Source organism: Polyodon spathula, chromosome 3, assembly GCF_017654505.1.
Source record: "Polyodon spathula isolate WHYD16114869_AA chromosome 3, ASM1765450v1, whole genome shotgun sequence".
In the NCBI taxonomy this organism is placed as follows: domain Eukaryota; kingdom Metazoa; phylum Chordata; class Actinopteri; order Acipenseriformes; family Polyodontidae; genus Polyodon; species Polyodon spathula.
Window position 1 is genome coordinate 89,711,485 of NC_054536.1, and position 17,392 is coordinate 89,728,876.

The 17,392-nt window shown below is 38.6% G+C and overlaps 1 protein-coding gene across 7 annotated transcripts in view; it reads right to left on the reverse strand.

The window, feature by feature from the left end:
* The window catches only part of LOC121313605 (hyccin-like), a 41,181-nt gene continuing 23,789 nt past the window's right edge, over positions 1–17,392 (reverse strand). For 6 of the 7 annotated variants that reach the window (XM_041246311.1, XM_041246313.1, XM_041246308.1 and 3 more), the window contains 7 exons: positions 15,756–15,836; positions 11,355–11,470; positions 10,729–10,824; positions 6,449–6,565; positions 5,534–5,621; positions 5,016–5,175; positions 1–2,071 (listed from right to left, as the gene is read on the reverse strand). In XM_041246311.1, the coding sequence (XP_041102245.1) occupies positions 1,509–2,071; positions 5,016–5,175; positions 5,534–5,621; positions 6,449–6,565; positions 10,729–10,824; positions 11,355–11,470; positions 15,756–15,836 (1,221 nt within the window). In that variant the 3' untranslated portion in view covers positions 1–1,508. Of the gene's footprint in view, positions 2,072–2,909; positions 3,197–5,015; positions 5,176–5,533; positions 5,622–6,448; positions 6,566–10,728; positions 10,825–11,354; positions 11,471–15,755; positions 15,837–17,392 lie in introns of all 7 variants that reach the window. The other variant, XM_041246315.1, reaches the window with a different exon arrangement.

Below are 17,392 nucleotides of genomic sequence, written 5' to 3' on the forward strand. Positions count from 1 at the left end.
TTTGAAATATTTATTTTTATTGTGAAACTATAGCAACCACAGGTATTTTCAGATGGAAACTTCAGTAAACTGTACAATCCACACGAGCAATATATCAAATCCCCACATACTGTAAACAAAAACAAACATCTGGTGATTGCTGTTATCCGATCTACTGACGAAATGTTTAAACCATCTACTACGGTTAGATTTTGCTGACTAATTTACCAAACAGTCTGTTCACAAATATTTAAAAAAAGAAGCTTATAGTCTGTTAAAAACAATACCGCAGATTTTTATTTTTGTTTAGAAAAATCATTGGAAAAGGTAAAAACATGTTGAGAAACAGAATGAAGAAAAAAACGAGACTAACTTGGATAAGTGTCTACCGATGTGCCAGATTTAAAAAGAAAGTAACAAACTCTGCTGTGTAAAATCATTAAGAATGTAACAGTAGGACAGGGCTTTCAGCTAACACACAGATATAGCCCAAGTCATGCAGGTGTATAATTTACTCCCAAAAATTAAATGCCATAGCAATCAATACTGTTCTCATGTAATTCCCCTTGCTTCATTGGAAACACCACACAGATTATAAAACATGCAGACTGGAATCCGTTTTAAAAGGCCCGAATACAAACAAAAAAACAAACAAAAGAGAATGTGGACATTAAAAAGAAATAGACACTAATGTGAAAATAATAAATTGCATTGTTTATAAAAAGAATGACTATTTGAGATAAATATAAACAGGTTCTTGGTTTCTAAACTAGTGATCTTCAGACAGGTTATCTTTTTCTTGTGCAAAAGAAAGAACAAAGGAAGTGAATGAATAGAGGACCAGACAAAATCTACTGCAAACCACACGTTTTAATCACCATAAAAAAGTTCAACGAGAACTACGTGTCGTGCTTGTTTCTTGTTTGTGTGTATATATGGCATATTTTCACCCATGTCTTCCAAATGTTTCTTCTAGTCTTATGCTTTTTAAAGACATGGTGTTTAGTTAATTTTTTTCACATACTTGTACAGGTAAGTTTGTATTTTTAGTTATAAACAAAGTTAAAAATATATCCCATTACAATTCTTTTCTTACTCAATTTACAGCAGCTTCACCTCTATAATGGACTAGCTTTTTTTATAAACAATACAGTAAAATTACTTAAAATCTAAATCTTTAATCACCTAAACAGTCTAATATTCAGTGCTTGTACCAGTACCACAGGACTGGGGTTGGAGTGGGGTCCATTCATTGGGTATTCCCAGAACTTCTTGTAAAAGGGTGACACTTCTAAAGAAGCCACTGAACATTAGTCCAACTGAATGCATGAACACCCTCCTACTTTTATCATTATTGCTCAGTCAGTGTTAAAACCAACATTTTAATCCATCACCAGAAGTACAAAACAAGCCTGCAACTGTACCTTTTTTCTTCAACAAAAACTGAACCCGATGCTACAGCAGCGGTAACATGATTTTAACACCATACTAAATAGACCATAACCCTCTGTGACCACTAACAGAAACGATCATAGGTCTGTGGAAAGCTGGATGCCAATGCTGGGGGAGCGCTGCTTGTGCCTGGAGCTTGGGCCCAAGAGCTCGGTCCTTTCTGAGACATAGGCCAGCTTCTCCTCCTGAAGGCTGCAGGCCGAATAGCGGTTGGCCTCGGTTGAGGTAGTGTTGCCTGTGCTGGCAGGATTGTTGGCCCCAAAGACATTGCTGACCTGCTCGAAGGACTTACTAAAGACAGCGGTGGCAGTCCGGGCCAGACTGACACTGTCTGGCTTGGGGAGGGAGTGGCTAGTCGTCAAGGTCAGCCTCTTCAAGGACAGCAGCTCCAGGTTCTCGCTCATGGCCCTCTGGGCCTGCTTGCGAGACAAGTGGTCCCGGCAGCTCTCCACATTAGCCTCCCTTTCCTTCCCAGCCCTGCTGCTTCCAGACTTTCGCTGGCTCTTCCCAGGTGTCTTCCCACTGCTGCTAGTGATAATGATCACAGGAGGACTGGCATTTGAAGCTGCCCTGGAACAAAACCCTTCATCCATTTCAGAGACTTCCATCAGTTCCTCTGGGGATGTTAAATCCACAGCATCTATAAACAGAAGGGATGTGATTCAACAAAAAGTTTTGGCACCAATCAGGCTTTTACAAGTAGGTGTATCTAGTGCAGCTGAGGAATGTTTCTCTAAGTAGCGGGATGAATAAAGCTTTCTGTTGTATTAAAAAAAGGAATCCTTACCCATCACTTAGGAATGAACTGAATATAATGTTGTGCAAGTCAATAGCAGCTGCCATGCATTTTACATACAATACACAAATGAGCTAACATGCACAACGTTCAAATTCAACAAGACCAAACAAACTTCGGGAAAGATTTAAAGAAACCATGCTTCACGTTAGTGTCAATTATCATTCCACTCAGATGATCCTGCCTTCAACCCCCTGGTTGTGACTTGAAAGGACCTAAAATACTTGTGGTGGAGAGCTTCATAGCCAAGGACCCAGACACCCTACCAATGACTTAAACTCAATCCAGAAACAGGTTTGAGTTTCTCAAATCAACTAGTGAGGGGCGGGTTTTTTTTTTGTTGTTGTTGATTTGACACTCAAGATCCCACTGATGCTCAGCCCCCCCTCCCCCTTTTTTTAGACCACAAGAGCGTCTTTAAAATAAAAAATAGATGAAAGTAAATATACAAACATCAATACTATACTTTCGCTTTGGTATTTAGTAAATCTGAAGAAGTCACCAGCTAACTGCGGATGCAGAATTCAGAGTGCACACAGCTCAGGATTTAGGGTTATATACTCATTGACAGCATGCACAGCCCAATCAAGCTGTCTTCTCAGAAATCAAATGGATGGTTTGCAGTGTCATGCCCAAGCGTGACCCCCCTTCCCCTTCACACACTGCACTCAATCCAAAGTACCTTCGGGTGCTGTTAGACAGCACTCGGCTAGTACTGGACTCTGCCAGGTGAGTTAACGCCATCCTCCATTACTCTCCTGCAAGACTTCTGCCTCCTGACCTCAGCCAAGCCTTTGCTGTCTGCTCTAGAGTCAGCCCCTGAGTCCTGTCCCCCCTGCGCCTCCCCCTCTCCTCTGCTTCTCTGCGTCTCCCCGTTCCCGACTCGCTCGCCCAGCACTCCTGTCACACTAATCTCGGGGACAGACAGGGCTCCTGAATCTGGGATGTCAATACTGTTTTCAGAGGAATCTAGGAGTGAAGATGACAACAAAAATGTGATGGCTGAAAACAAGAACAAGAAACAGAACAAAATAAACAAAAGCAACAACACACACCAAAAAAACAAGGAAATAAAAAGCTGATGATGAAATATGGGGACGACAGGCAAAATGCTTTTCATTCTTTGAACAATGTATAAAAAGTCATTACCCAACATCACTGTACCAACAGTAAGAACACATTAAGCTGTCTTGATGAATCATACACAAAAATAAGGTGCCAGTATTACTGCCATAAAAAAAAATCTGTCTGAGCTTTATCAATCCATCACAATATTCTTTAACCCAACAAAACTAATCAGTTAGACACTTGACTAAAGATTACATTCTTTTGTTTTTTGATGAAACCGTTATAGAATATTTTGTATTTTAGCTTTTCATATGTAAAATTACACAGAGCCAACTCAATTAACTAGCAAATGTATGTATATATTTGTTTCAATATATATCTACACATACATATATGTGTGTGTGTGTATGTATATGTAACACACCAATTGAAGTATACCAAACATGATATTCTTAGTCATGAACAGCTAATATGAGAATAATAATAATAATAATAATAATACTAATAATAATAATAATAATAATAATCTGTCTACTTATGGCCACATTCCACTGCTGTGACAAAGTACATAATTTTTGTTTTGTTAAATATAATTATACTTTATGTAATTGCCTCCATGTCACATTCCCCATAATCATAAATAATTGGTATGTTTACCCTAAATGGAGGCCATGTTTACCACAGTACAGGGGAAAGGAAAAATATGGTAGTCCTTTAATTTTCTTTAAAAGATCTTGTTAAACTTCAAGTCTATTTGCCACTTGGCATAAATGTTAGATTCACAGTTTGTATGATACTGCATGACATATCATATTAATAACTTTATAATAACTATAAATCATGTATTGAAGTATGTGCAGCGATCGTCTTACACAAAAAACAAAACCCCTAAAGTTCTAATTGGTTTTATAAGGTTAGGTCAGAAATACAAAAACACAGACAAATCCCTGACAGCATCAGAAATTACTGCAGTGGCATGCAGGACAAAAAGGGTTAAAAACAATCTTTATGCATTCTTGTTGTGATTGGTCTCACAGAGGCAGTGGTAAATAATATTCCACAAAGCCTTGACAGACCACTGCAGTAGTTACACAGAAAGCAATGATTACCTCTTTACTGACATCTTCTGGTCATTGGTAGACTAACATGTTTTATTTTATGGTCTTTCTCCATATCTGTTATGTAACAACTAATGCTCTCTGTGGACAAAACAAATGGGTTCACAAAGCTAATCAGTGGATGAGAAGGGATTCAAAAACAATATTTTTCAGGAAAAAGAAGTGTCTGTGTGCCACACGGAGTTAAAGTCAGCCACCTTCCTCTCTATCCTAAAGCAATTATCAACGTTGTCCTGTACCCACAGCTCAGCACTGTTTGCATCTGTCACCTTACTTACACAAATACAGTCTATCCTGGAGCTGAAAGAGAACGCAGGAAGCAGTGTAGAAAAAAATAGTAGCTTGACATTAATAAAGAGGTTTTGGATACCTGAGTGTCAGAGGCTGGTGTGTATACTCTGTTTGCAAACATTTTCAGGTTATACGAATCAACGCTTACTTTTTTCTACCGACGGCTGAAACTTTTCTTTATAACAAATGTGACCTAACCTCCAGCATACATACAGACTGATAAAGGTCAAATACATGTGGTTGCAAAGTGAGAAGACCCACTCTGGAAGACCTCTAACCACTTCATTCTTTAATTGTGTTATGCTGCTTACCATTTCTCTTCCACCGATGGCCTCTGATTGACAAGCTGGTCACTGCATTTCTTGATATTCTCGAGGATGTTGGAGTAACTTCTACCTGAATACACCGAGTGCCCTCCTTATTTGATTTCAATGCACCTCCAGGCAAGGAAGACTTGACTGCATTTCCCACCTGTGTACAAATACTATATGTAACATGCTGTAACTACTGCTCTTTGCTGCCATAGCATCTTAAAAGCATATACTTTAATATATCCAAGGCTAGAATAATATAAAACAATTAAAAGTACCTGTCCCATGTTTGGTAAGGCTGTCTAATACAGTCTTCACTGCAATTAAATATAAAATGATGCTTGTATACACATCTGTATATTTATTATTAATCAAAGTATTGAATATAAAAAGACAGATGTTTGATAATAGGCGATACTGTACAAATAAATAAATATCCCAAATATAGAAAGATTAAATGATGTATATGTACATATTTGAATAATCTCAGCTCTGTGTAGACAGACAGGTACACTCACCAACAACGCTTCAGGATAAAGCTCCAGCTGAGCTCTGTATAAGACATCATCCAATGCTTTACTGGCCATATCCCATTCACCATTATAGCTACAATATATAAGAAGAGAACGAAAGTACTAACATTCAAGTCTATTCAAAAGGTATACTGAATGAAATCAAGAAAAAAAAAAAAAAAAAAACACACACAAGAAAGTTTCTCAAGCCTGTAGGATACAGTATTTGTTTCTGACACTGGGAAAGCTCATTCATAACATCAGAATGCAGGCTTTCGTAAAAAATAATGCTACTAAAGGAGGCAACCAATATAAGAAGCTTGAAACCGGATTTAGATTTGCCAAAAACTAGAAAAATTAGGAGCTGTCAGTATCTTGAAAAGTAGATCAGTCAATCACACCTGCTGTCAATCTCTGTATGTGCATCTAATAATGTCAGCGTGACACACGAGCAGGATCCTCTGCAGATGTGTTAACTACATTTCACCACAATTGATAAGCAGTTCAAGATAAATGAAAAACTGACACATGCATGTTCAGGCATATGGGTGCCTCCACAAATAACAATGCTTGATAAATACCGGCACTTTCTGCTATTGAGGTGACAAAAGAAGGGATAGAAAGAACAGAAATCACATCAGTACATGTTAAGAATTTCAATTTTACCATATAAAATGAGCTCTGTGTAAAAGTTCCAGTTAAGACCATTTAAATCAATGTGTAGCCTGGTTAATGTTACATAACAATCTGACAACAGACTTCTTCAAACAACCTTGACTGACCTAAAGTAATTTGGAATTTAGTGGCAAGTAATGTACATAAAAGAATAGTTAACAGGTACATTTAATCACCAGGCATTTGCAAACATTCCTAAAACACAAACTTAAAAAAAAAAATTACAAATTTGAAGCTCATACTTACAGAGCATAATAAAGGCTGGTTATCAACTGGACAAGAAACTCTGAAGAAACTGGCATTCTGCTGCTGACGCCTTTGTACTTCCTCAGGAGCTGTCTAGGATACCCGCAAATGCTTACCCTGAAAAAAATGCAAGCGTAGTTTAGATGCAGCAAAACAAAAAAAAAAAAAAAAAAAACAATACAAACCACCTTTGTTCCCATGAGGATACGCTATGTAATGCAATTGCTGCACAGAGGCTCTGATGAAGTGCTTTCAGCCATTGCTTTGGTGGAAACTGAATTAGGGAAAACCTCAATAGCCCCAGGGGGCCTGCTTGTAGATAAATAAAAGCTCTTTGCAATAATAATGCTGGCTAGGTTATCTTAAAGATGTTATGCTAGCGGTCTTACGGGACTCTTACTAGCTCATGTGGTCAGCTGACATCTATGACAGGTAGGCTGGGGATTTCAGAACAAACTGACTGTGTTTACTTCAGTAAACCAACAACTGCTGTCATTTCAAAGACTTCTTAGCTGCCTGTTTTGCATTTCAGAAATAATTAGTAGGGTATGACAACCATAACAAAAACAGCTCTACAACAAGACTCCTGATTGAAACTAAATGTATAGCTTTATGTCACCCACAAATAGAAATAAATGTGGCTATCCAAAAGTTAATCTTCCCAGAAACAACAACACTGAGCTATACTGTTGACTCCAGTGATAATGAAAAATTGAACAGAATAACGAGCAAGTTAACATCAATCAATGATGTATTTTTCTTGCCACATAAAGACTGTACCAACAAGGAAAATACTCCTGTGTGTCAAAACAGCTCTTTTGTAGTGAGATCAAGATGCCAGACAGCACTTTCCAACAAAGTGGAACAATATGCACGTGCTCAGATTGCTGGTATTAGATTAGTCTTGAGCAGGGCTTCTCAAACTTGGTCCTGGGGAACCCCCGTGGCTGCTGGTTTTTATTCCAACCGAGCTCTCAATTACTTAACGAGACCCTTAATTGAACCAATAATGTGCTTAATTAGACATGTTTACTTATTTTCAGCTCTTAAACAGTTGCAGTTCAAGTTTCTTATCAAATGTTATAGCTAACTTGAAATATGCAACTGTTCAAGAGTTGAAAACAAGTAAAAAGGTCTAATTGCAAATTATCAGTTCAATTAAAAGGTCTAGTTAAATAATTGAGACCTCGGTTGGAATGAAAACCAGCAGCCACAGGGTGTCCCCAGGACCAAGTTTGAGAAGCCCTGGTCTTGAGGATTAGTTATTACCAGTGAATTAAGCACTTTGGATGAGAAATTATGCAACACAGAACAAGGCCGAACACAATTATTGAGGAACTTGTCACAATCAAATACATCAAAAATGAACACTTGATAATTAATAGCATGTCAAATTACGATAAACAGTAAAGGTCATTAAAAAAAAAAAACATCACAACAATGGAGAATAAAAGGTTTCTTATTCATAAACACATACCCTGGCCTACCAAATAAAATAAAATAAAACAAGTTCCTGCTCATTAAGACCATGGTTTCAGCAACAGCTGGTCGAGTAGCGACTGGCAGTGGTGGATTAACGGGAAGGGAGGGACTTGGTATATTAGAGAACTGTGTAGTTGAGATGGTTGGTTCGGTCGGACAGAGTTTGGTGCGGGAAAGAGTGACATAGGGCTTGATAAAGGATATACCACGAAGGTTATAACTCTTGTACTTGCTAGTCTAAAGGAGGTCGGGATACAAAAGCAGAGCACCAGCAGTGAGGGAAGGAGATGCAGAACTGTGTGGCAGTTACATAAATCACCTGTGTGCACTGTTTCCCTGTCCCCACTTGTTCATACCATTGTGTTGTAAATACGTGCACAATCTATACAAATATCACTTGTGTTGCATGAACATTTTGAACTGTTGTCATCATTATTCACACACCCCCCACCACAACCTCCCTGAAAGGTGAAGGGACATACAGCAAACCTCAAGTATGCTGCAATGAATGTGTCAATACAATACCTACAGGTTGAGAACAGATAATCACTACTTCACACTTTAACGTGTCCCTCAAAGGAGTGAGCATGGCTTGTAAAGCTTGAACCCATTGATTTTTTAAATGTAACAATTCAAATGTTACAGTATATGTCAATCTCAACTGGTGCTTCAGAAAGTATGCGCATATATATATATATATATATACATACACACATATATATATATACACACACACACACATATATACATACACACACACACACATACATACACACACACACACACACAGTACCAGTCAAAAGTTTGAGTACACCTGCTTGAAACCAGGTTTTTCATGATAAACTATGCTTTTAACTGTATAAACGGGTCTATAAACACTTAATATTTCATTATATGACATGTGTACTTATATAAGCTGATTATCATAAGTGAATTGCATTCAAAAATTTCATTTTTAAATGAAAATGTAAATCTTGTCAATTTCAATGAAATGGTCACCCAAAGCAAGGGGATTTCAGTCTCAAGCCCAAGTCAGTTAAAAGTCTGAAATGTGTATAACACAGTGTTAGAACACTGGCCTAAAGTATAAAAGTGTCTTGGTTAGATGTTCTCTGAGTTAACTAGAATGTTACCTAATTAACTTTTTGTCACCAATAATTGTTAACAGGTGAGGGTCCATGATTACTATAAAATACAGGTAGCATAGGCACAAGTTTGTCATTCCTGAATGTAAGGGAGCAGAAAATGGCAAAATAGGCTAAGTAAAAGCAAAGAAAAAAGTCTGTAATTACTTTATCAAATGAAGGTCAATCTTTAAGACAAATCGCAAGAACTTTGCAAGTGTCTGTAACTGCTGTGGCCAAGACCATCAAACGACTTGAAGAAACTGGCACTCATGAGGACCGAACAAGGTCAGGTAGGCCAAGGGTGACCTCAGAATCAGAGAACAAGTTCATTCGAGTCATAAGTCTGTGAAACCGGCGATTAACTGCCCCTGAAATACAAGCTCAGCTAAATGCTACTAGAAGTACAGATGTTTCAACACCAACTGTTCAGATGAGATAGCGTGAAGCTGGCCTAACTGGAAGAATTGCTGCAAAGAAACCATTGTTAAGGGTGCAGAATAAGAGGATGAGACTTGCCTGGGCCCAAAAAAATAGAAACTGGACATTTGAGGAGTGGAAGTAAGTATTACTGACCGATGAGCCAAAATTTGAAATATTAACCCGTAACACACCTCAGAGTTGTTCAAGAACTATCTGGCGAAGGAGGTAAGTGAAGGACAACTCAATCTAATGACCTGGCCTGCCCAGTCTTCAGACCTCAAACCCATAGAACTTGTATGGAACGAACTAGGCAGAAGAGTCAAAGCAAAGCTGCCCACAAGTGCCCTACATCTCTGGGAATTGCTGCAGAAGAGCTGGGAAGACACGTCGGGTGACTTCCTGCTGAAACTTGTTAACCTAATGCCTCATGTTTGTGAGGTTGTTATTAAGGCAAAGGGTGGCTATTTTCAAGAATCCAGGATTTAGAGACAATTTTAAATTTTTTTGAACATTGCTTTGATACTCCTTATGTTTTGTATATTGTAACATGTCTTTTCATTTTCAAGTATTTACAGAAAAGTATACAACGTAAAACATTGTCAATTACGAAAAAATATATATACAACATTGTCAACTGTATAACATTGTCAATTATGAAAAAAAATATATATATTTTTTTTAAACACTATTTACACTTTTTTAAACTTAGTTCAAACTTAAATAGCGCTTTACAATAAAATACTGGTAGACTCGCTCCCTTTACTCCACCATGTAACAAAGTTTTTACCGAAACTTTAATGCACATCCCCAATCTTGCATAAAAACGTTCTTTAACTAACTTAACCATCTGCATTAACACTATTAGAATTGTTATGAGGCTTTTCTGATGGTCCTCCCCGATTGCAAGTCCTTTCTCACATGCTGGGTGTGGGGTATCTGATTCGTTAGCTCGGCCGTTTGTCACAGCATGTCTGACTTGATTTAAGTTGTAATTTACACTGCATGTAGTTTATCTGGGTGGACAATTCTTAACAGACTGCTGGAATTGCATTTTCATCTCTTACAAAAGGGGGGGGGGGGGGGGGGGGGGGGCCCTGGGCTTCGATAGCATTTTGCAAATGAATAAATATCAGAATACTTGTCTGAATCGTGATATCCAAACATGAAAACTCAATACTCGTCCCAGCACGACTCTATTGTGAATATTTTGATTCAGAAATGTTTATGCGTTTCCCAGTACTGCGACCTCACCCGGTGCTCAGGTGACAGAGGGACTGCAAGGAAGCACTCGCCATGTAGCTTAAAGCAGAATTGTAGCACAGGAGAAGGAACGTCAACACTTCAAACCTGTCAAAGAAAACAGAACTGTATTACTTCATGCTACTGTTATCAACCCATACATTGTTGTATAAAGCTAAAGGACATCATTTTGTTTCAAATTATACCAGAGCTGTAAATACTGATTTTCAATGCAAAGGTGTTGACAACACTTCCTTTGTTGGAAATTAAACAACCCACACATATTAATACAGGTCACCCACCAGCACATCTCTAGGACTTATTTTGAACAGTACATTAAAATATAACGAATAAGGATCCGAGAAGCCAAGTTCCTCTCCTAGAACTCTCCAGAGCGCTATCGGAGGTGGTTAAGGACATGTAGTACCATTTTCTAGGTCATATCTGTTCATCCGACAGGTAGCTATTCTTTCGAAGTCACCTGTATAACTGTGTGTTGTCCGGTTTTTAAGTGAGACCACAGAAATCCCAGTTCTGCCAATAAACTCTATTAATTGCATGACAGATGGATTTAAAAATACATGTCCCAGGAAAACAGCCAAACACCTACATGGGTTTCAGTTAGCCAGTGGCATTACCTGTTCTGTGCTGTAAAGATCTCTCTCTGTGGATGAGGCCCACTGTATACAACTCTGCTTAGGCCATGTTTGGCTAATGCCCCTTCTGTGAGAGCCAAAGAACCAATTGTAGAAGGCTAAGAATGTAATAAGAATAAAAAAAGACCAATCAAGTACAGCAAGTAGAATATTCTATAAAAATCAATACATGACTCCAGTGACTCAATATTAAAGTGCAAAGACGGATTACATTTTTATTAGAAGAATATTCAAATATTTGTCCCAGCAAATGATTAAAAAATAACACACTATATATATATATATATATATATATATATATATATATATATATATATATATATATATATATATATAGCCTTGCAAAAGTATTCAGACCCCTGACCAATTCTCTCATATTACTGAATTACAAATGGTACATTGAAATTTTGTTCTGTTCAATATTTTATTTTAAAACACTTAAACTCAAAATCAATTATTGTAAGGTGACATTGGTTTTATGTTGGGAAATATTTAAGAAAAATAAAAAACTGAAATATCTTGCTTGCATAAGTATTCAACCCCCACACATTAATATTTGGTGGAGCCACCTTTTGCTGCAATAACAGCTTTTAGTCTTTTGGGGTAAGTATGTACCAGCTTTGCACACAGTGTCGGAGTGATTTTGGCCCATTCTTCTTGGCAGATTTGCTCCAGGTAGTTCAGGTTGGTTGGATGACGCTTGTGGACCGCAATTTTCAAATAGTGCCACAGATTCTCAATGGGATTGAGATCAGGACTTTGACTGGGCCACTGTAGGACATTCACCTTTTTGTTCTTGAGCCACTCCAATGTTGCTTTGGCCTTGTGCTTGGGATCATTGTCCTGCTGAAAGGTGAATTTCTTCCCAAGCTTCAGTTTTTTAGAGGACTGAAGCAGATTCTCTTGCAGAATTTTCCTGTATTTTGCTCCATCCATTCTTCCTTCAATTGTAACAAGATGCCCAGTCCCTGCTGATGAGCAGCATCCCCACAGCATGATGCTGTCACCACCATACTTCACTGTAGGGATGGTTTGTCTTGAGTCATGGGCAGTGTTAGGTTTGCGCCACACATAGCACTTTGAGTTTTGACCAAAAGGCTCTATCTTGGTCTCATCTGACCAAAAAACCTTTTCCCACATCGCAGCTGGGTCACTCTCATGCTTTCTGGCAAACTCCAGACATGCTTTCAGATGGTACTTCTTGAGTAACGGCTTTTTTCTTGCCACCCTCCCATACAGGCCAGTGTTATGCAGAGCTCTTTATGGTTGACTGGTGCACCATTACTCCACTCCCAGCCACTAAACTCTGTAGCTCCTTCAAAGTGATTGTTGGCCTCTCTGTGGCTTCTCTCACAAGTCTCCTTCTTGTTTGAGCGCTGAGTTTTGAGGGACAGCCTTTTCTTGGCAGTGCCTGCGTGGTGCGATACAGCTTCCACTTCCTGATTATTGATCCAACTGTGCTCACTGGGATATCCAAACACCTGAATATTATTTTGTACCCTTTCCCTAATCTATGCATTTGTATTACTTTATCTCTATCTTCTGTAGAATGCTCTTTGGTATTCATTTTCCTTCAGATTCACAGCCTTACCAATGATCCTTCAACAGTGGGGTTTTAATCCAGAAAATGTGACAGCTACTTTAATGGTTCACAGGTAGAGGCCAACGGTAAGGTAACTGTGTCCTCGTTAGGGCAATTTCTTTCATCGGTGCAAACTGGGAGCTTCCACAGCACAAGGGTTGAATACTTATGCAAGCAAGATATTTCAGTTTTTTATTTTTCTTAAATGTTTCCCAACATAAAACCAATGTCACCTTACAATAATTGATTCTGAGTTTGTGTTTAAAAATAAAATATCAAACTGGACAAAATTTCAATGTACCATTTGTAATATCGGTAATATGAGAGAATTGGTCAGGGGTCTGACTACTTTTGCAAGGCACTGTGTGTGTAATATACAATGGGATGTTAAACACACACACAAAAAAAAGTATTCAGGGGATTAACACATTTCATCGTAAATGAAGGTGCCTCAGAATGAAAAGCATGTGCTAAAAATAACTTACACCACACCTGCCAGTGATAGAAGCCTCTTAAAAAGGGAATGTCTGGTAAACAGGAGTAGCGATTAGGGATGCACCAATTGTGATTTTCAATTATGTTATGTCCATAACTGTGATCCCGATTATTTATAAAAAAGAAATGTATCCATTTGTATCCTGAAAATTCTGAGACTTACCAAAGCTGTCATGCAGTGAGCGGTAATGTCATCATGCCAGTCTCCGCCCCTCCTGAAAGGCACTAGACTCCATGATGACAGTTGAACAGCGCCAGTCAATTTTTTTCTTCAGCCTGCTGCATGTAACGTAGGCAGCGACCAAAGATTGTAATGGTACATTTCTATTTTAATAACCTAACGTTCCCTTTCAAGTAAAAAAATGTATCCATTACATAATGGGTAATTATACTCAAGCCATCTTAAAGCGCATTACTCTTCAAATCTGAGAGCGTAAGATGGTAAGGCTGCCACAAAATAGATTTTGGTGGGGTTTTTTTTTTTTTTTTTTTTTTTTTTACATAGCAAGAAAAAATTCTCTGCAGGTGCTTTTGGTATCGACAAATAAGCCGCCGTTAGCACTCTGGTCCCAAAGCCAGGGTTTTGAGGATACAGCACATTTAGTCTGTAAAACCTTGTGAAAGTATGGGGTGTGGCCTATACTGCAGCACTGAAAATGTCAGTGACAGATGCATCCTGGAACTACATCCAAGAGGTAGACATATTCTTGTGCATTGACCAGTGACCTTCACAGGAGGGTTAAGTTGCTTGTTTAGAAGCATCTTGACTCTGTCTGCAATCAAATCGGACAGCCTCTGTTTAGACAGGTCTTTAATGTGGGCCTTGGCTTCACAGCATCTGAACAGCTCTTCAGATTGCCTCCAACTTTTTGTTCTGTCAATATAATACGCTAATGACCTAAGAGGGCAAACGGCATGGAGCTTACGTTCCCTATACAACTGGAAAGGAAAGGGATGGAAATCCTCCAGCTCCACCAATTGGTTGACACGGAAGGTACACATACATTTGGGCAAGAAAGCAGGTTAGTGCAGAGCGTGACCTTGGGCCTAGACTCCATGAAAAACAGACAAGCTTTCGCCACAGAAAAGGCTTGCATCTCGCTCACACACTTGGCGGAGGTGATGACAAGCAAAAATGCCGTCTTAAATTACATGCTTCAGCTCGGCTGAATGCAGGGGCTCAAACGGCGGCTTCATGAGTGCTCAAGCACTGCAGTAAGCCACCACTGAAGAACCTGTACTTAAGGGGAGGGCGCAGCTTGCAGGCCCTATTTAAAAATGGCCCTGACAAGAAGTGAGCTCCTGGGGTCGATTTTAACATGGCAAGCAGAAATCGCTGCCAAGTACACCTTCAATGTCAAGACCTGCAGAATGACCGGCATGGGACATGTAGTGGGGTTCAAGTGTCGCGTCAGACACCAGGTCTGGCACACGGCCAAACTTGTACCTGTACTGGGCTTGCGTAGAAGTGGCCCTGGATACAAAGGACATTGTTGTGATGTTTTACAACGTTCAACAAGGTGCAATGCACTGGACCTGGGTCTACAGCTACTAAGTGCTCTGCACGGGGTAATGAACGGACCGGTACAGTGCACAGGCCGGTCCAGTAAACAACGCATGAGCCGGTGCACAGGCGGTAGCTGTGCGGCCGCGGCTCTGCAGTACCGAGGCTGCCATGACCGCTCGCAGCGGTGCATGCTCCCAGTATGGAGCCTGATATGGACTCAAAAAACACACTCAAAACCTCAAGAAAAATAAAAGCTTAAATTATAAAATTCAGGGATTAACTCGACAACAAAACACACAATCAAATTAAATAAGTTTTTTAAACAAAAACATTTGAATTGGTGAATCTCTGTAGCTTGCTCGAATCAGGCTGAAAAGAAAATGCCGCTATCTAGTGCCTTCCAGGAGTGGTGGAGACTGGTGTGATGATGTTGCCGGTCAGTGCATGACAGTTTTGGGAATTCAAGAGTTTTCAGGTAAACTATGATAAGTATGATATGTAATGGATACATATCATACTTTAGATAGAGATGATAGATTATATATATATATATATATATATATATATTATATATATATATATATATATATATATATATATATATATATATAATATAATATTATATATATATAAATATGTGTATGGTTTCCGAACTGTCAACATATTACAAGGCTCTGGACGGGGATGTGTGTCAACACAGAGCAAAGGCTTGGAAAGGCTTGGTTGCTTAATGATTGTAGAACTGGTTGCAAGACTAATGTGATTACCAGTGCACACCCAGAAGAGACATGGCACATACCTCATGGTACACAGAAGGCTTCGACAGGGAAGGGACAGTGAATGATAACACTTTGCTCTGTCCATCTTTGTCAATTATTTCCTGGTGTCAAACAATAAAGCATATGAATTAATTTTTATTTTTGCATTTTAGAAAACTTTTTTTTTTTTTTTTTTTAATCTACAGTATTCCATTGCTAAAAAACAAAACTTTACTGTGAGCTGTTAAAAACAATTAACAATTTGCCAATATTAGCACTTGGAATTGCTTTCCCTGGGCCATAATCAGCTTTCCAGTTTTTATCTGAGAGATGATGCAGAATTTGAGTCTTGGAAATCAAACCGAGTCCAAATAGCAGGCATTTATCTTAAGAGTGCTGCGTGAAGAATCACATTTGTAGTAAAGTTCATAAAGAAGATGCCACACTTCCCTGACATTACCCAAGCTCCTAGGTGGAAATCTTCTAAGACAGTGGTAACTCAGTCCACGGTATATAGTAACTGTTAGGACGTCACACTGTACAAAGGCAGTGGTGTAATTATATGTATGGTCATAAATGATGCAGTAGATCCACAGCATAGCAGTGACACGATAACAAAGAATCCTTGGATATTCGAGTAGCCTCACCTGGGCGCATTCCCCATGTAGTTTGAAGATAGCACGTGCGTTGAGGGTCCACAAGTTTGACAGATATGCAAAAGCAAAGCAAAAAAAAAAGCCCTAAGTTGGTCCTTTCTCAATTTATTCAAAATGAGATGTTTTGAATAGTAAACATTATAGCCTACAATAACAAAATTACTGAATTAATGCATAAATAAAATAGAAGTAATATTTATTTGTTTTAAAATACCATCAAAAGCAACGATACAAATTAAATCCAAGCTTCATCTACACAGGCTGTGAATAACTTAGCCAGTATGTTGTCCAGCAGACATTTCAAGTAAACTCAAATGGTGCAGTGTTAAATACTGTGAGTTTAATACCCTGATTATGCTTGCAATGTTTGGTTATAATTTTTAGCAAGAACTAAAATGCATTTCCAATAATTACCATGGAAACAAGGATAATACCCTGTGGTTCAAATTTTATCTCTTTCTCATAGGTTTCAGTTTGTCTCTACTGGGGAGATAAAATCGCATTAAAATTGGAAGTTGGCTGTGGTGTTCCACAGGGCTCCATTCTAGATCCCCTGTTACTACTGTTATATATGTTACCACGGAGTGGACTTCCATTGCTATCCTGATGACACCCAGCTATATTTGTCCCTAAAGCCAGGAATTCCTTCTCCTGGGTGTTATTAGCTTCTTGCCTTACAGACATCAAGCACTGGATGTCACAGAGTTTTCTAATGTTGAATTCAGATTAGAGGTTATGCTAGTGGGCTCACAGAACCAAAAGAAAATGTGGGATTACATGAGCTTGACCGTTGCAGTCTCTCATCAAAAGTTAAAGTAGAAATTAAGAGTTTGGGGGTCGTCTTTGATCCTGATCTCTCATTTGAGACTCATATTAGGGAAGTTACTAAAGTATTTTCTTACCATTTCAGAAATATAGCCAAACTTAGACCAATTATTTCCTTATCTGAGAGACTAATGCATGCCTCTGTTTTATCTAGAGTTGATTATTGTAATGCACTTTTTTCTGGTATCCCAAAACAT